Source organism: Lithobates pipiens, unplaced genomic scaffold (genome assembly GCF_037356315.1).
Source record: "Lithobates pipiens isolate NorthernLeopardFrog02 unplaced genomic scaffold, aLitPip1_a1.2 Scaffold_16, whole genome shotgun sequence".
In the NCBI taxonomy this organism is placed as follows: Eukaryota; Metazoa; Chordata; class Amphibia; order Anura; family Ranidae; genus Lithobates; species Lithobates pipiens.
The window spans coordinates 587,997,640-588,017,945 of record NW_027507748.1 but is presented as its reverse complement, the minus strand read 5'-3'; the positions used below and the strand labels follow the sequence as shown (position 1 = coordinate 588,017,945).

At 48.0% G+C, this 20,306-nt stretch overlaps 1 protein-coding gene across 4 annotated transcripts in view; it reads left to right on the top strand.

Moving 5' to 3' along the window:
• LOC143983794 (sterol O-acyltransferase 2-like) overlaps positions 1-20,306 on the top strand; it is a 306,186-nt gene that overhangs the window by 247,133 nt on the left and 38,747 nt on the right. For all 4 annotated transcript variants that reach the window (XM_077483882.1, XM_077483883.1, XM_077483885.1 and 1 more), the window contains exons 10-11: positions 13,983-14,112; positions 14,430-14,527. In XM_077483882.1, the coding sequence (XP_077340008.1) occupies positions 13,983-14,112; positions 14,430-14,527 (228 nt within the window). The remainder of the gene's footprint in view (positions 1-13,982; positions 14,113-14,429; positions 14,528-20,306) is intronic.

The window sequence follows — 20,306 nt, the reverse complement described above, 5'->3', positions numbered from 1 at the left end:
GAGGTAGCAACAACCGCTACTCAGCAGTCTGACGACAGTACCCAGATCAGCCCAAGGAGGAGGTTGGTCCCCTGTTGCTGCCTACTCCGAGATCTCTACTTATAGCGGTGGGGAAGGTGACATCGATGATGACGTGTCTAGTGATGTCACGTGGGTGCTCACAAGAGAGGAAGAGGAGGGGAGTTCAGAGGGAGATATGGACCAGCAGATAGGGAGGAGAAGCAGGAATAACTTACATTGCACAGGAGGGACATAGCAAACTGCAAATGTATCAGGAGCGAGTCATCGACCATGTACGGTCACATCTGGCACTCCCAGGACACCGGCACATGGCTCCGCAGTGTGGGCTTTTTTTAACGTGTCCGCTGCTGACAATAGCGTTGCCATCTGCAATCTTTGCAGTCAATGCATTAGTCGCGGTAAGCCCAACACTCCCCTAGGAACGACCGCCTTAAGAAGGCACATGAGCAGCCATCACCGAGCCCAGTGGGAGCAACGGAACACACAAAGCCACACTCCAGGCTCTCACCGTCCAGCCTCGTCTTCTACTTCTCCTTCTCCTCTCTCCTCACAATTGTCCTCCACTCCACCTTCCATCACGCCAAGCTCACGTTTTTCTGCAAAAAGGCAGGCTTCCGTGGGCCTAATGTTCGAGCGTAAAAAAATGATGATGCCGGATAACCCTCTTGCCCAACGGTCTCATAGCCCGCCAACTACTGCCATATAAACTGGTGGACTCGGAGGCCTTTCGCAAATTTGTGGCCATTGGAACACCACAATGGAAGGTCCCAGGACGGAAGTATTTCTCAGAGAAGGGCATCCCAGAGCTATATGGCCATGTTCAGCGGCAAGTGAATGTATCTCTGGCACACAGTGTCGGTGCCAAGATACATCTGACCACAGACACGTGGTCTAGCAAACACGGGCAAGGAAGGTATATCACTTTTACTGCCCACTGGGTGAACCTTCTGACGGCCGTCAAGCATGTAACCCGTGGCACCCGTGTAGATTTGGTTTTACCGCCACGGATTGCATGCAGGCCTGACTCTTCTTCTCCTCCTCCTCCTACTCCATTCTCCTCCCTCTCCTCCTCGGCTGACTCCTCCTTTTCCGCTGCTAGCGTCTCTTCCGCTGCGCCGCCCAAGCTCCCCAGAACCTATTCGACATGCCAGGTGAGACGTTGCCATGCCGTGCTGCGTCTGTTGTGCCTGGAAGCCAAGAGCCACACTGGCCCGGCACTCCTTTCAGCTTTGCGTTCACAGGCAGATCAGTGGCTAACACCGCTCAATTTGACAGTTGGTAAAGTGGTGTGTGACAACGGTGCCAATCTGCTTAGCGCATTGAAACAGGACAAAATCACGCACGTGCCATGCATGGCACACGTCTTAAACTTGGTCGTGCAGCGATTCGTTGTCAAATACCCTGGGGTCCAGGACATCTTGCGGCAGGCAAGGAAAATCTTGGCCCATTTCAGAAGATCTTACACGGCCATGGCTCGCCTTGCTGACATTCAGCGGTGACGCAATCTGCCGGTCAGACGTCTTATTTGCGATTGCCCAATGCGATGGAACTCAACCTTCTATATGCTTGATAGGCTGCTCCAGCAGAAACGTGCAGTTAACGTCTACCTGTATGAACTCTGCGGCAGAACAGGTTCTGGGGAGCTGGGTTTTTTTTCACCCCCCCCAGTGGCTGCTCATGCGTGACGCATGCAGACTTCTGCAGCCATTTGAGGAGATCACCAAACTGGTCAGTCGCAGCCATGGCGCCATCAGTGACATGGTACCTTATGCCTTCTTTATGGAGCGTGCATTGCGTCGTGTCATTGATCAAGCTGTGGAGGATTAGGAGCGGGAAGATGAGGAAGTTGCAATGCTTGATGAATTCCCAGGGGGGGCTACTCTATCTAAGACAAGTGAACAAAAGGAGTCTGAAGAGGAGTCAGAGGAGGATGGTGCCGGGGCGGATGAGGAGGAGCAAGAAGAGCATACTTTAAACCTTTCTGGGATCCCTGTTGCTGTGCGTGGATGGGGAGAGGAGAATGAAGAGGACGACATTATCCTGGATGATGAGCAGGAGCCAGGCCACCACACCGCTTCCAGTTTAGTGCAAATGGGGGCCTTCATGCTCCAGTGTTTTAATAGGGACCCCGTATAAAAAGCATAAGGGTCAAGGACCAGTACTGGGTGGCAACGTACTTAGACCCCCGGTACAAACACAAAATGGAGGAAATGTTACCGCCGTCACAGAGGGCTGTCAGAATGGAGCCCTTCCAGGCCTTGCTTTGAGAAATGCTGCATTCTGCCTTTGCGTGCGCTGGCAGAGGAGCAATTCCCACTCCCAGAGAAGGAGTTGCGGGTACCAATCCAACAGCGCCTGCAAGAAGAGGCCGGTTTGAAGATGTGTTGGTGACTTCGGATATGAGGTCATTCTTTCAGCCGACCCATCGACAGGTGTCATCCGGATCCAGCATCAGGGAACGCCTAGACCGTCAGGTGTCCGACTACATTGGGTTAATGGCCGATGTGGACGCTCTGAGGAGTGATGAACCCCTGGACTACTGGGTGGGCAGGCTTGACCTCTGGCCAGAGCTTGCCCAATTTGCAATCAAACTGTTGGCTTGCCCCTCATCCAGTGTCCTGTCCGAAAGGACGTTCAGCGCAGCAGGGGGGATCGTGACCGATAAGCGTACTCGCCTAGCTCACGACAGTGTTAACTACCTCACATTTCTAAAAATGAATGAGGCATGGATCTCGGAGGAATTCAACACATGTGACCAGTAGACCATGTATATGTCGATAAACAATTTTTTTTAATCGAGCACAGAGCCCTTCTTTCTTCATTTGGCTCACTTCCTTGTCCAAAAAAAGCACACCGTACTATATGCCCGTACCCTCCTCTTTGAAGAGGTTGAGCGGTGTCATATTTCTACTGGGGCTGCTTATTATGAGGGGCTCCCACCATCCCTGTGCTATGCTGACATCCTCCTGGGGCTGCTTATTATGATGGGCTCCCACCATCCCTGTGCTATGCTCATTATGAGGGGCTCCCACCATCCCTGTGCTATGCTGACTTCCTCCTGGGGCTGCTTACGGTGCAGGTGTCAGTGCTGTATATCACGGTTCTGATGTCAGTACTCTCTATCACGGTGCTGCTGTCAGTGCTGTATATCACGGTGCTGGTGTTAGTCCTTTATGTCACGCTGCTGATGTCAGTGCTCTCTATCATGGTGCTGTTGTCAGATGACTCTATCACGGTGCAGGTGTCATTGCTGTATGTCACGCTGCTGATGTCAGTGCTCTCTCTCTATCACGGTGCTGCTGTCTGTGCTGTATATCACGGTGCTGGTGTGAGTGCTTTATGTCACGCTGCTGATGTCAGTGCTCTCTATCACGGTGCTGTTGTCAGATCACTCTATCACAGTGTAGGTGTCATTGCTGTATGTCACGCTGCTGATGTCAGTGCTCTCTATCACAGTGCTGGTGTCAGATGACTCTATCACAGTGCAGGTGTCACGTATCAGATAAGACCAGAACTGTGTGGACTGCAACAGAGGAAACCCAAACGTGTATAAGTGAAATATGATTTATTAAAGAAAGTGAATAATATGAATACAACCACACAGTGCAATAAACCAACCAACAAAGACCCCCAAACAACAACAGACAGATATGTACAATAAATGGGAAATGCAAGTACCGTAAACGATAGGCAGGCCAGGGTCATACACAGAGGATCAGCAAATAACAAGGGCAGTCCAGAATCAGAGTCACAAGCCAGGCCAAGGTCATACACGGGGAGATCAGCAAATGGGGTAAGGAACACAGGACAGGGAGAGGATGGATGGATCAGACTTCAGGACAGGAATAATGGTAACAGGTGGGACAGGGTTGGGACCAGGACAGGGAAACAGGATCAGAGCCACGGGTCACAGGGTCACAGGGTCACAGGTTCAGGGTACAGGAACAGGTTCAGGATCGCAAGCAGCAGGTCAGGGCACAAGGAACAATACCGAGGCAAACATATGACTGCTTGCCAGCTATTTATAGGCCTGTGATTGGCCTCAAGTGACACCTGATTGCAGGAGGTGCTGCCTGCTCCATACTGCCAGGATCCATCCGCTGGTGGACGCCAGTACTGCGGCCCAAAGATGATCTAGCATCAGCAGGGAAAAGCTCTCCTGACAGCTCAAAACTGACAGGAGACACCTGCTGGTGGACCTCAGTACTGCACGCCAAGAGACAGATATTATCAGCAGATGGAACATTTCCTGACAGTACCCCCCCTCAAAGGAGCGGCCTCCGGACGCTCCAACTAGCTGCTGCTGGGACAAGTCCATGGCATCAAGCTGGGCAACAGGCAGAGTCATAACAGGTTTAGCAGCAGGCACATCAAGCGAGGCAGCGGGTACATCAAGCTGGGCAGAGGGCACAGGCACTTCAAGCTGGTGAAATGGGCACCGCAGGCTGGACAGTGGGCACCGGCACTTCAGGCTGGACAGCGGGCAGGAACACCTCAGGCCGGGAGGCAGGCACATCAGACCGGGAGGCTGCAGGGCAGGCACCGGGACGGCAGGCTGGAAGGCATCGGACTGGCAGGCCGGGACATCAGACTGGAAGGCATCGGACTGGCAGGCCGGGACATCAGACTGGAAGGCATCGGACTGGCAGGCCGGGACATCAGACTGGAAGGCATCGGACTGGCAGGCCGGGACATCAGACTGGAAGGCATCAGACTGGCAGGCCGGGACATCAGACTGGAAGGCATCAGACTGGCAGGCCGGGACATCAGACTGGAAGGCATCAGACTGGCAGGCCGGGACATCAGACTGGAAGGCATCAGACTGGCAGGCCGTGACATCAGACTGGCAGGCCGGGACATCAGACTGGAAGGCATCAGACTGGCAGGCCGGGACATCAGACTGGAAGGCATCAGACTGGCAGGCCGGGACATCAGACTGGAAGGCATCAGACTGGCAGGCCGGGACATCAGACTGGCAGGCCGGGACATCAGACTGGAAGGCATCAGACTGGCAGGCCGGGACATCAGACTGGAAGGCATCAGACTGGCAGGCCGGGACATCAGACTGGAAGGCATCAGACTGGCAGGCCGGGACATCAGACTGGAAGGCATCAGACTGGCAGGCCGGGACATCAGACTGGAAGGCATCAGACTGGCAGGCCGGGACATCAGACTGGAAGGCATCAGACTGGAAGGCATCAGACTGGAAGGCCGGGACATCAGACTGGAAGGCGTCAGACTGGAAGGCCGGGACATCAGACTGCAAGGCGTCAGACTGGAAGGCCGGGACATCAGACTGCAAGGCGTCAGACTGGAAGGCCGGGACATCAGACTGCAAGGCGTCAGACTGGAAGGCCGGGACATCAGACTGCAAGGCGTCAGACTGGAAGGCCGGGACATCAGACTGCAAGGCGTCAGACTGGAAGGCCGGGACATCAGACTGCAAGGCGTCAGACTGGAAGGCCGGGACATCAGACTGCAAGGCGTCAGACTGGAAGGCCGGGACATCAGACTGCAAGGCGTCAGACTGGAAGGCCGGGACATCAGACTGCAAGGCGTCAGACTGGAAGGCCGGGACATCAGACTGCAAGGCGTCAGACTGGAAGGCCGGGACATCAGACTGCAAGGCGTCAGACTGGAAGGCCGGGACATCAGACTGCAAGGCGTCAGGCTGTAAGTCGTCAGGCTGGAAGGCCGGGACATCAGGCTGGAAGTCGTCAGGCTGGAAGGCCGGGACATCAGGCTGGAAGGCCGGGACATCAGGCTGGAAGTCGTCAGGCTGGAAGGCCGGGACATCAGGCTGGAAGTCGTCAGGCTGGAAGGCCGGGACATCAGGCTGGAAGTCGTCAGGCTGGAAGGCCGGGACATCAGGCTGGAAGGCCGGGACATCAGGCTGGAAGGCGTCAGGCTGGAAGGCCGGGACATCAGGCTGGAAGGCGTCAGGCTGGAAGGCCGGGACATCAGGCTGGAAGGCGTCAGGCTGGAAGGCCGGGACATCAGGCTGGAAGGCGTCAGGCTGGAAGGCCGGGACATCAGGCTGGAAGGCCGGGACATCAGGCTGGAAGGCCGGGACATCAGGCTGGAAGGCGTCAGGCTGGAAGGCCGGGACATCAGGCTGGAAGGCGTCAGGCTGGAAGGCCGGGACATCAGGCTGGAAGGCGTCAGGCTGGAAGGCCGGGACATCAGGCTGGAAGGCCGAGACATCAGGCTGGAAGGCGTCAGGCTGGAAGGCCGAGACATCAGGCTGGAAGGCGTCAGGCTGGAAGGCCGAGACATCAGGCTGGAAGGCGTCAGGCTGGAAGGCCGAGACATCAGGCTGGAAGGCGTCAGGCTGGAAGGCCGAGACATCAGGCTGGAAGGCGTCAGGCTGGAAGGCCGAGACATCAGGCTGGAAGGCGTCAGGCTGGACGACCGGGACATCAGGCTGGAAGGCGTCAGGCTGGACGACCGGGACATCAGGCTGGAAGGCGTCAGGCTGGACGACCGGGACATCAGGCTGGAAGGCGTCAGGCTGGACGACCGGGACATCAGGCTGGAAGGCGTCAGGCTGCAAGGCGTCAGGCTGCAAGGCGTCAGGCTGCAAGGCCGGGACATCAGGCTGCAAGGCCGGGACATCAGGCTGCAAGGCCGGGACATCAGGCTGCAAGGCGTCAGGCTGCAAGGCCGGGACATCAGGCTGCAAGGCGTCAGGCTGGAAGGCCGGGACATCAGGCTGCAAGGCGTCAGGCTGGAAGGCCGGGACATCAGGCTGCAAGGCGTCAGGCTGGAAGGCCGGGACATCAGGCTGCAAGGCGTCAGGCTGGAAGGCCGGGACATCAGGCTGCAAGGCGTCAGGCTGGAAGGCCGGGACATCAGGCTGCAAGGCGTCAGGCTGGAAGGCCGGGACATCAGGCTGCAAGGCGTCAGGCTGGAAGGCCGGGACATCAGGCTGCAAGGCGTCAGGCTGGAAGGCCGGGACATCAGGCTGCAAGGCGTCAGGCTGGAAGGCCGGGACATCAGGCTGCAAGGCGTCAGGCTGGAAGGCTGGGACATCAGGCTGCAAGGCGTCAGGCTGGAAGGCCGGGACATCAGGCTGCAAGGCGTCAGGCTGGAAGGCCGGGACATCAGGCTGCAAGGCGTCAGGCTGGAAGGCCGGGACATCAGGCTGCAAGGCGTCAGGCTGGAAGGCCGGGACATCAGGCTGCAAGGCGTCAGGCTGGAAGGCCGGGACATCAGGCTGCAAGGCATCAGGCTGGAAGGCCGGGACATCAGGCTGCAAGGCATCAGGCTGGAAGGCCGGGACATCAGGCTGCAAGGCGTCAGGCTGGAAGGCCGGGACATCAGGCTGCAAGGCGTCAGGCTGGAAGGCCGGGACATCAGGCTGCAAGGCGTCAGGCTGGAAGGCCGGGACATCAGGCTGCAAGGCGTCAGGCTGGAAGGCCAGGACATCAGGCTGCAAGGCGTCAGGCTGGAAGGCCGGGACATCAGGCTGGATAGCAGGCAGATGATTGGCAGAATCAGGAGGGTGATCAGGTTCGGCTGGCATGCAGGCAGACTGGAGCAGGTTGGTTGGTGCGGAGGCAGGTTGCGTTACTGGCAGGATCAAATGGGTAGGAAAGAACTTCCGTTTCTTTTTAGATTTAGCTACTGAAGGCCTGTAGGTAGCTGCAGATCTATAGGTAGGGGATGAAGAAGACTGGAGAGAAGGGTTGGAATATGGCAGGGAAGAGGTAGCAGTGGCTGGGGGAAGTTCTTGAGGGATAGTGGGCCGTAGTAAAGAGGCCGTTGGATTAAAGGCAGGATATGTGCAGCAGGAAGAAACAGGGTATTGATATTTGGTGGGAAGTAGAGTATATTGGGCTGAAACTGAGGTTGCCATAGGTGATGGAGGAAGAGACTCTTGGGCAGGCGGGTGTTTGGTAGCAGAGAGGGTAAGTTGTGGGCTGGCTGTGGCCGATTGCAAAATACCAGACCATGCTAAAAGTAGTGGTTGTACAAACTGCGGGTTACATACTGCCTGTCTAACAAGGGATTGTACGGAATCAACACATTCTATTATCATCTGTTGGGAACAGGCTGTGTAATGCTCAAAAAAGTAAGGGGAATCATCTTCCAGAAGCCATACCAGTGATGCGACTTGATTAATACTGAAGGGGGGAGAAAAATCATCCTGGCCCTCTGGGATGCAGGGCAGGGCCAGCTCTGTGCAGATTTTAATTAACGGCTGAACATCCCCAAACAACATACAGCCCTGATCAACCCAGGAGTGAGCTAAACGAATGGTTTCCAACAGCTGATCACTGGTCCACCCTTTCAGTGTCTGGCGGAGATAGTCACCACTCTCAGACGCCAACAAAGCATAATAACGGATTACCTCTAAATTCATTTCAGTAAGCAACCTGAACCAAGATGGTTCCTCTGTGTAGCCACTTCTGGTCAGGGATGGCCTCGGTATTCTGTCACGTATCAGATAAGACCAGAACTGTGTGGACTGCAACAGAGGAAACCCAAACGTGTATAAGTGAAATATGATTTATTAAAGAAAGTGAATAATATGAATACAACCACACAGTGCAATAAACCAACCAACAAAGACCCCCAAACAACAACAGACAGATATGTACAATAAATGGGAAATGCAAGTACCGTAAACGATAGGCAGGCCAGGGTCATACACAGAGGATCAGCAAATAACAAGGGCAGTCCAGAATCAGAGTCACAAGCCAGGCCAAGGTCATACACGGGGAGATCAGCAAATGGGGTAAGGAACACAGGACAGGGAGAGGATGGATGGATCAGACTTCAGGACAGGAATAATGGTAACAGGTGGGACAGGGTTGGGACCAGGACAGGGAAACAGGATCAGAGCCACGGGTCACAGGGTCACAGGGTCACAGGTTCAGGGTACAGGAACAGGTTCAGGATCGCAAGCAGCAGGTCAGGGCACAAGGAACAATACCGAGGCAAACATATGACTGCTTGCCAGCTATTTATAGGCCTGTGATTGGCCTCAAGTGACACCTGATTGCAGGAGGTGCTGCCTGCTCCATACTGCCAGGATCCATCCGCTGGTGGACGCCAGTACTGCGGCCCAAAGATGATCTAGCATCAGCAGGGAAAAGCTCTCCTGACAGCTCAAAACTGACAGGAGACACCTGCTGGTGGACCTCAGTACTGCACGCCAAGAGACAGATATTATCAGCGGATGGAACATTTCCTGACAGCAGGTGTCATTGCTGTATGTCACACTGCTGGTGATCATCTCCTGCACCCTCTTCTTTGCTTACCCTGACCTTCCCTCTCTTCCATTGCCTTCATGCGCTCCACAGTCCTGAATTGTCACAACAATTTCCCATATAAAAAAAGAATGCTTGTAGTTGTCGATCCCAGATTCACCTCATACATGTGTTATGTCATTGGCCATGTGGTGGGACTATGTTTGCACAGCTATTAATTATTTTGTGGCTGCAAATTTGACCTGTAGGTTTGCAAAGTTCGCCTCCCATTGAAGTCAATGGGGCCCGCCGCGAACGTTCCGTTTCGCGAACTATCGGCCGCGTTCACGGTCCGCGTTCGCGAAACGTCCCGTCGGAAGTTCGTCCATCACTACTCTGAACGTGTGTTTAGCAGTATCCCGTGTACATGGGGCCTAAGACTCTCATCTCCAATCCCTTGTCTAGGAGTTCTGAAAGTTGTTTTTTAAAAACAAGAGTTGGATCACTTTTTAAAGCCCCTTTATCAGCTTCTTTAATTACAACATCTCTACGAGATTTAAGATTAGTCGAGGCCGATTTTTTATCTTTCATTTAACTGGTATTCATTCTAAATGCAGGGGCAGTTGTGACTTTCTCTTGGAGTTGGACAAGGTCCCTCTACAAATGAGAGAGAGACCTTTGGAAAGGAGAGATATTTCAGCATCAGAGAGAACAATATGTGAAAGATTAACATTTCTAGTACTGTCCAAATTAGTGGCATCATAGGTCACCTGTGTTACTATTTCTTCTTGTTCCTCACTTGTCTGAGATGGTTTTATCTTCTTGGGGTGGTATTCGCCTATCTAGTCTTTTTTTGTTTTTTCTTCTTGGTTTTGCTGTCCCAAGTTCCAGCCTGTTTTTTTTAAATGTCCTGGTCAGGGTTGTCTTTCATGAAGCAGAGGAGGCTGTGCCCCTAGAAGAATGTGACGATCTAACATTGTTATATCCAATTCTCAATCTTAACTTTCAGATACTATCTGGTGAGTTGAAATCAATGTGTCTATGGGTCCTCTGTCTCGATCTTCTCCTTGTTGTGAGAATTGATTGTGGCCGATCTGACCCACTGTGAACATAGACTGTGTTTTGTTGGTAATTCTGAACATCTGAGGTACTTGTGCCTTTTAGTGTTCATAACATCTTGTTCAAGTTTATTCAGAGCCTTACTGAGATCCTCATTAAGGATGGTGTAGACATCCAGAGATTGAAAAAGGGGCAAGTGAGGGCTTTGATTTCCTCATTGAGGGTATTTAAAAGTTTTTCTTCATGGGTAATAATGAGACCAATTAATTCCAAAGAACACCTCGAGAGGATGTTATTCCATTCTATTTGAAAGTCATTAGTGTAAACAGTAGAGGGAAGCTTTTTTTATCTGTAGACCTCTCTGTATCATATCTTCACTCACATACTGCTTAAGTCTTGTGAAGTCCCACCCTATTCCGATTTCCTTGAGCTTCCCAAAGATAGAGGTAAATGTGCTATCTTCTGATGCCGGTGCTGGATTGCTGATTGATTACTTGTGCGTTTGGACTCTCGATCCATGTTGTTGTGCAGCTACGGTATGTTGCCAGTGCTAAAAGTCCTGAAAAGCATTTCTCATGTGTATAAAGTAAAATAAATAGGTGCTTTCTAAGTATGCCTTGGGTACACAGAGCCGTTGCCGGGATAATCCAACAGGAAAAACAGATGGTGCAGAGCTCAAAGCAGTGTAGCCATTTAGTAGGTGTAAGGCATGAAACCACAAAAGGTGCTCTGGCTCAGATGTCCCCTCTTATAATGGTAAATGCAGAATTTCAGAAGACAGAGCCAGCAAATCCAATAATTCTTATTCCATTTTATTGACACATGAAAAAAATGTAAAAGATACAAAAACTGGCTCACATGTATCGGCTGATGAGCCTTGTTCACAGCACAAATTGCAAGTAAAAAAAAAAGGATATTGCAAATCAAGCACCACCCTCCAATTGATACCTCACATCAGACATCACAATTGAGTGTGATCAGCTGATCAGGCATGGAAAGAAACATTGTACAACAATAAACAACAGTGTTTGTTACAATAAATATATGTATATATAGCATGAACATCTATACAACGGTTGTAATATATGGGAAAATAGCAAAAAAGTTAAAAAACAAAGTAGTACAGACACCACGTAAAGCAGTTATTTTAAAAATAAATCAACACCATACCGTGAGTTTAAGCCTATGGGTGTCCTGGTTTGTAAACCGAAAATCCACCAAACTTCTTTTTCTAGAAGTTTGCAATGGAGTTCCCTCCTCTTAGCGATTTCTTTGACTCTCTTCGGACCAGAAAAGACAAAAGATCTCAGGTCTCCAGAATGCTCATATTTAGGATGTCTAGAGACATGAGTTACATTTCTGTCCTTGGTATAAGACTCTGTTTTGAAGTCTGTACATCTTTTCTTCCGATAAACAAATAAAACATATATTTGACTATAAATGGCTGCAGAGAATGTGCTAGGCTGCAGACAGTTGGAAGAGATAAAAAGTAAGCTGGGATGGAAAGGGTGTCAAGACAGATGGCTGTGTGGACTCCTGTAGCATGTACAATTATGGGAGCTGATCGAATGCCAATCGGTAGACCTTTTTCAGTCATGCCCCATCAAAAGAAGCCGGATGTTCTGCTTCTGTACACACGGGCCGAATGTCGCCTGATTTCTATTGAATCTTTCCGATACTTCCGATATTTGGCCCGTGTGTACGGGGCTTATGTGAAAGTAACTTCAGTGATCTGGGAAGGAGTTAATGGGAGTGAACATCTGGAGGAGTTGGGGAATCTCGAGATTGTGCAGTGAGAGAATGACCATCACTCCTGTCAATAAAGCCTGGTACACACAGGTACACACACCCAGCAGGCTGAATGAAAAAAGAAAACTGAGGAGCTCATTGTACTAACTATGCAATGTTAGTACAGTACCATCCTAGCTGAGCTATTATGTTCTGACATGGGGACTTTATTTAACTAGGATTAGAAAAAAACATTAGTGTAGACTTTGCCTTGGTGATTGCTGATTGAGGGTGCTATGGGAGGGGGGGGGTACCAGCAGAATTTTTTGGGGTGCTTTAGCAGCCCCTGCCCTTAGCCTACCTCTACGAAGGCTGTGTCCCTTTCAATCTATTATGAATGCTGCTGCCAGACTACTCTACCTTACCAACCGCTAGGTGTCTGCCACCCCTCTCTGCCAATCCCTACACTGGCTTTCGTATGCCCAGCAAATTAAATTGAAAATACTAACAGCAACATACAAAGCCATTCACAACTCTGCCCTGAGCTACATCATTGATCTGGACTCAGAATATCACCCAAACCATCCTCTGTGCTCATTCCAAGACCCCCTGCTCTCTTGTCTCCTCTTCCTATGCTCGTTTCCAGGGCCCCTTTAGAGCCTCTCCCATCCTCTGGAACTCTCTACCTCAATCTGATCAGCTATTTTCTACTTTGGCCACCTTTAGGCGATCCATGGAAACTCATCACTTCAGAGAAGCATATCCCTCCTCCACCTAACTGAACTTTTAATTCTTCTCTCAGCTCATCCCTCACAGTTATTACCTTTTGTACCACTTGCCCCACCCCATTAGATTGCAAATTCTTATGAGCAGGACCCTCTTAACCCTTTTGTATTTTATTGTATTGCAAACTGTATATTCTCCCTTTATATTGTAAAGCAGTGTGCAAACTGTTGGCACTATATAAATCCTGTAAAATATTATTAATAATCTTTGAGTATAAATTGGTCCTGTGTACAAGCAGCTAAAGAGGTTAGAGATTGATTGTTTTTTTATGTTTGGTAAGAATATGTAAATACTTTACTGCCCTTAGTATGGACACCGGTGAACTTTAATAGCCAGTATTTATGGACTTTGGGCTACATATGCAATTTGCGTTCAACATCAGTTGATTCTGAGATATTGCAAAATCCACTGCAGTGTACATTTGACCTCCTATTCTGCATTTGACTTGCATAAAGCTACTTTTACATTTGTATTGACTTGTTTGGTAAGAGAAGCAGTTCTGGTTCAAACAAAAATAGGCCCCTAAAGCACTGGTTAACTCTTAATATTAACTTGGAGCTGTGAATATCACCTAAACTTGCATCGTTTAGAAGATCATAAGTTGCAGCCGATGACATCACCAGTGTATGCACAGTACCTCTGCATTCAGGGCACGCTCGCTGAGTTTTCAGTGAATGCGCAGAGTGTGACATGAAGGTGCATACTAGCACATTATGGCATAAAGCTGCAGGGGCATATTTAAAAAAAAAAAAAAATAGAGTTTAGCATCTTGGAAATCTCAAAGAAAGTATTTTCCCCTCTAATACCTGCCTATGTACCCACCAGGGCTATAAAAGATCCAGCTAGTATTCAAGCAAAAAACTGACATCTCCCACCCCTGCTGGATGTTATATGTGATTATGTAGAAAATATGGCTGGCCTGGGTAGTACCAAAAAACTGATAGGTCATACCTCAAATGTTTGCAAAGCCTGCAGGCTACTGGAACACCATCTACCCCAAAACTGAAGTCACATTTATAATTGAAATTTCCAAATAAACCTATCAAAGAAATGCTTACTACCAAGCTAGTAACAGAACAGTTTCAGGAAATCCAAAACTGTTACAATTGTATGTTATATTGTTGTTGTTATTATTACCTACAATTATAAAGTTAGGTTTATTTTTATCTAATAATCTTTTTATGATGTTGATAGTTCCTAGGCTGCGTGCTTTTCCTCTACTATATCATGGACACCCTGTGTATTCCACTGTTCACCAACATGAGCAAACAGCCATTCAGCGTAAAGACTTTGGTGTTATCCATTTTCCATACTACACTACCAGGTGAGAAGGATCCCTGCCCCTTCCAACTGTTTAATGCCTTGAATCAGGTGAATATTAGTGGGGGTGGAAACCCTTGTGACAGCCCATATGGCCATGATGGGGCCTACTAGCAAGGAATGGGGGTGGTTGTTTTTCTTCTATAACATACATGTGCCTTCTTTGTGCACTGATTTGGTAATGTCAGACTAGAAAGTGGAGGTTGCCAGAATTTTAACTACCTAATTTCCTTCTGTTCAAGTTTTTTTCTTTTTTTCTTCAAAGATCTAAATTTATATTTTATATTACTTTCCTACAATTAATTGTTGTGTTTTTTAAAGGAACCCTTGTGCTGCTGGTGTCATTCTTCGCCTTGTTGCACTGCTGGCACAATGCTTTCGCAGAGATGCTCCGCTTTGCAGATCGAATGTTTTACAAGGTGACATGTCTTCATCATTTATTCTGTAATCAAGTCTAATATGTGTTTTTTGCCTAATTAAATCACGTAGTTTAAGTGTTATGCTGTGTACAGACGATCAGACGTTCCGACAACAAAACCGTGGATTTTTTTCCGACGCATCACACAAATGTTGAATTACGAACGTCAAGAGCATGGTGACGTACAACGCGTACAACGAGATGAGAAAAAGGAAGTTCAATAGCCAGTGCAGCTCTTCTGCTTGATCCTGAGCATGCGTGTCACTTTGTGCGTCGGAATTGTGTACACACAATCGGAATTTACGACAACGGATTTTGTTGTCAGAAAATTTGAGATCCAGATCTCAAATTTTGTGGGTCGGAAATTCTGATGGAAAAAGTCAGATGGAGCCTACACACGGTCGGAATTTCCGACAACAAGCTCCGATCGCACATTTTACATCGGAAAGTCTGACCGTGTGTACAGGGCGGAAAAAAATACTTCAAAAGCAGGTATATCATTCTGCAACAAAATAAGAGCAATATCTGAATAAATATGGAGAGTGAAATTTAGTGCAGGTAAATGCACAGCTGAAATCTATACTGTATATGTTATTGTCTGGCCAAAATAAATAAATAAAAACCATGATTATGGTCACTTTAATGGTTAAAATGCTTCTGCCACACCACATAGAGAGAGAGAGATATCACCGCTCCAGGTAGGTCAAGTGACAGTGGAAAATCTGCTCATCCAGCTTGGAAGCCCAGGTACCGGAATGCATATAGCAATCAAAAACAGGAAGAAGATCTATTCATACATTGAAGTGTGAAACTCGTTAGCTCCTGTCTGTTCCTGCTGTGGCTTGTATTTTTGTTCACAAGAATTTTTGAATAAAAGGCAAAAAAACTTTTTTTGAGAGCGGCTGTCCAGATCTTCTTCCTGTTTTTGATTGCCACACCACATACCTTATGTAGGTGGTCAACATGACCACATAAAGTGATTACCATAATTTGTTTTCATTTTACTGGTGTAAAGTTCTTAAACCCCAAATCTCCTAGTACAAATTTCTTATCATATAGATAGATATAGTTGTGGTGTCTAGGAGAAATCTAATAGTTCTAATAGAATTATTTTATAGTGATTTCAGAATCTGCCAGTTGCTCAGTTGGTCATATGTAAAAGGAACAGCCCATCATTTCATTTAAAACTCAGACCCATATTGTCACTTATTTATATCTATAATTAAGGTCATACTCAATACTATCTCACACAAGATTTATAGCCCAGTTTAACTTTGTTTAAACACTTGCCGACCGCCTCACGCAGATATAGTGTGGCAGAATGGCATGGGCAGGCAAAGTAACGTATGGGTATGTTACTTGCCTCCCAGTACCCGAGACGGTCGGCATTGTTAGGGGAGCGATTTGTGCTGAGGGGGAGGCCACTCATTCATGGCCACCCCCTTGCGATCGCTCCCGGCGAATGAAAATCTTCCTCTGCCACTGTAATGTAAACAATGGCAGAGGAAGTGATGTCATCTCTCCTTGTGACGGTCTTTTCATTCCGGCGCAGAGGAGAGAAGACATCAAGTATGTTTGCACCAACACTACACTAACAATAGAACACGCAGGCACACTTTTCACCCCCCAGTCACCCCCCTGCACCCCCTGTCACAGTGACACAATAGCAGCTTTTTTTTTTTTACTAAACTTTTGGAATAAAGCACAGAGACAGCAGCGCCCTGCACATGCGGAGCTCTGCGGTGTGATACAGTTGGTGTGCTGCCCTTAAGCTGGCCCTGGAGGGCATCCTGCCTCATTAGAGATGTGCCTCTTTCTCCTCTCTCCTATCAGGCACCCACGTGGAGTCAGTGACCTCATCATCCCCTCCCTCCTCATCACTGGAGCAAACCTGGCAGCATGCTGCAGCTGGGGGAACATGACTGCCAGATTGCTGTCCTTCTTGGGCACCCCCTCTCTCTGGGCTCACGTTACTGCCTTCCTCTAGCTGGGTACCATCATCAGAGCCTACAAAACACTGGGCATCCTCCTGGAGCATGTACCCAACACTGTGCTCAAACAGTTCGGGGAACTCTTCAGGTGGACATGGTGGGGCTACGGAAAGAGTGACTGATGCCATTGAGCCAAGGGAAGAGGTGGCGTTGGCAGCTGCTTTGCCAGACAAAGTACCCTGAGCCTGGGTGAGAGAGGATGAGGAGCATGAGGACGGATTGGTCATCCAGTCTACCAAGTCTTCGGGATGTTGTGGCTCAACACGGCCAGCTGCTGAAAAAAATGACAAGTGTGTCCCACGGCCATGTGCTGATGAGGATGCACCGTGTCCACGACCAGCACTGTTGCCTCTAGACACAGAGCCTGCTTTCCCTCTTATTGGCTCGTGACTGTCTGCCTCTCCTTGTTGGCCTTCCAGACATACTAATGGCCTGCAGGGAGATGTAGCTGCACAAAGCTGGGACGTATATATATATACTGACTATACTGCAGCTAGCAGAATCAAATGCCTGCCTGTAATATTATTAGTATGAGAACACTGGCAATTGTATTCAGGTAAGCTTTAAGTGCACACTGTGCAAAGGACACTAAAACAAAATACTGCAGCTCTCTGCCTGTATTTGTATGAGAACGCCGGCAATTGTATTCAGGTAAAGCTTTAGATGCACACTGTGCAAAGGACACTAAAACAAAATACTAGGCAGCTCCCTGCCTGTATTTGTATGAGAACGACGGCAATTGTATTCAGGTAAAGCTTTAGATGCACACTGTGCAAAGCACACTAAAACAAAATACTGCAGCTCCCTGCCTGTATTTGTATGAGAACAGCGGCAATTGTATTCATGGAAAGCTTTAGGTGCTCACTGTGCAAAGGACACAGTACACTAAGTGAAAATACTGCAGCTCCCTGTCTGTCAGTATATTATGAAGAGAATAACAGAAACGGATCTAGCTAAACTGAATACACTGTATAAATATATATACACAACACACCTGGGATGCATATATATCCTCTACACACTGTAACTGAAGCTAACTGACTCGCCTGCCTACTCTGTCTAACTCAAATTAAATTACACTGTCTCTCTCTCTATGTCTTTAACTACCGCCGCAACACACTACACAAGGCCGCCACGCAGGCGGCCTTATATAGTGTTGGGCATGTACTACACCCCTTGAGACATAATTGGCCAAAGCCACCCTGAGAAGCAGCTAAATGTATTTTGGGGTGCAATTCCACATATAACCGTGGCATGTGTGAGCAATTGATCATTTAGTGACAACTTTTTGTAATTTTTTATTTATGTTTTTTTGTCATTATCCAATCACTTGGGACAAAAAAAAAAAAAAATATTCAATGGGCTCAACATGCCTCTCAGCAATTTCCTTGGGGTGTCTACTTTCCAAAATGGCATCATTTGGGGGGTTTTGTACTGCCCTGCCATTTTAGAACCTCAAGAATGAGATAGGCAGTCATAAACTAAAAGCTGTGTAAATTCCAGAAAATGTACCCTAGTTTGTAGACGCTATAACTTTTGTGCAAACCAATAAATATATGCTTATTGACTTTTTTTTTTTTTTTACCAAAGACCTGTGGCCGAATAAATTTTGGCCTAAATGTATGACTAAAATTGAGTTTATTGGATTTTTTTTTTATAACAAAAAGTAGAAAATATAATTTTTTTTCAAAATTTTCAGTCTTTTTCCATTTATATCGCAAAAAATAAAAACCACAGAAGTGATCAAATACCATCAAAAGAAAGCTCTATTTGTGGGAAAAAAGGACGGAAATGTAGTTTGGGTGCAGCATTGCATGACCGTGCAATTAGCAGTTAAAGCCATGCAGTGCCAAATTGTAAAAACTGCTTTGGTCAGGAAGGGGGTAAATCCTTCCGGGGCTGAAGTGGTTAATTGGGCTACAATTTTAAATCCTCAAAATACATTCCATGTGCTTCAATACAAAAAAGCTGCTCAGTGTCTTATTTTTTCTTTAGAAAGCAGCCATAGTCTGAGTAAGAAAGCCTGTCCCCTGCCAGCATGCTGCAAAGAAGGTCTCTACATGTTCTATATTGAATCAGAGTTAGAGGGTTTCCGATCTGCAGGGAACATGAGCTTTGCTGATTGCAAAGCTATAGATTTAACACATCAGGGGGGGTCAGACTGCATGGGTTCTGTGCAGCATGAATGCAGGGAACAGTCATTTCTACTCCACACAGAATAACAGCATGTCATTACATGGTTGCATTTAGGATTCACCAACAGACAATATTTTCTTGAATACATTTTATAACTTTGTTGGTGGAAGATTGCTGTCATATTGTACAGTGTTTATGGTTACAGGGTGTAGCTGTTTTTAGGGGATGTGCGTATATTTTTTTCCCAAGTTTTAGATGTTTTTAGATTATATTGCTGGTTGTAAGCTGAACAGTGGAGCCTTGAGTGGAGTGTGAATAAGTATTGCTTTTTGACTGCTGGTGACTGCTGGGTTGTATTTTTAGGTTCTTTTGGGGCTTTTCCTTGTAGCTTTTTAATACCATTTTCTGACACTTTTTAAATAGTTTTTTTCTTTCCTTCCTTCAGCCTACTAATTAAGGGGAGGGTTTAATTGGGCACAGGTGCTTGAGGTCTATATAAGTTTGTGTAGAACTCATTTGAGCCTGCTCATCTTGAGTATGTGAGAACTCTGTCTAAGTGGAACTGGTCCAAGTGGTGAGTTAAAAACCAGAGTTGGTGGAACTGGTCCAAGTGGTGAGTTAAAAACCAGAGTTGGTGGAACTGGTCCAAGTGGTGAGTTAAAAACCAGAGTTGGTGGAACTGGTCCAAGTGGTGAGTTAAAAACCAGAGTTGGTGGAACTGGTCCAAGTGGTGAGTTAAAAACCAGAGTTGGTGGAACTGGCCAAGTGGTGAGTTAAAAACCAGAGTTGGCGGAACTGGTCCAAGTGGTGAGTTAAAAACCAGAGTTGGCGGAACTGGTCCAAGTGGTGAGTTAAAAACCAGAGTTGGTGGAACTGGTCCAAGTGGTGAGTTAAAAACCAGAGTTGGTGGAACTGGTCCAAGTGGTGAGTTAAAAACCAGAGTTGGTGGAACTGGTCCAAGTGGTGAGTTAAAAACCAGAGTTGGTGGAACTGGTCCAAGTGGTGAGTTGAAAACCAGAGTTGGTGGAACTGGTCCAAGTGGTGAGTTAAAAACCAGAGTTGGTGGAACTGGTCCAAGTGGTGAGTTAAAAACCAGAGTTGGTGGAACTGGTCCAAGTGGTGAGTTAAAAACCAGAGTTGGTGGAACTGGTCCAAGTGGTGAGTTAAAAACCAGAGTTGGTGGAACTGGTCCAAGTGGTGAGTTAAAAACCAGAGTTGGTGGAACTGGTCCAAGTGGTGAGTTAAAAACCAGAGTTGGTGGAACTGGTCCAAGTGGTGAGTTAAAAACCAGAGTTGGTGGAACTGGTCCAAGTGGTGAGTTAAAAACCAGAGTTAGTGGAACTGGTCCAAGTGGTGAGTTGAAAACCAGAGTTGGTGGAACTGGTCCAAGTGGTGAGTTAAAAACCAGAGTTAGTGGAACTGGTCCAAGTGGTGAGTTAAAAACCAGAGTTTAAAACAGGAGGTTATAACAGGGGTCATAGTAGCTGTGTAGTGTGAGTACCTGAGTGTTGTCTGAGTAGTGTGTGTGTGTGTGTGTGTGTATCGTTAGTACTTGTGTATTGTGGGTGCATGCTGGTCTGTGAGTACCTGTGTACTGTCTTGTTGAGTATTAGTGTCAGGAAGCTAGTTCTTAGGTAATTTGGACTGGGTATA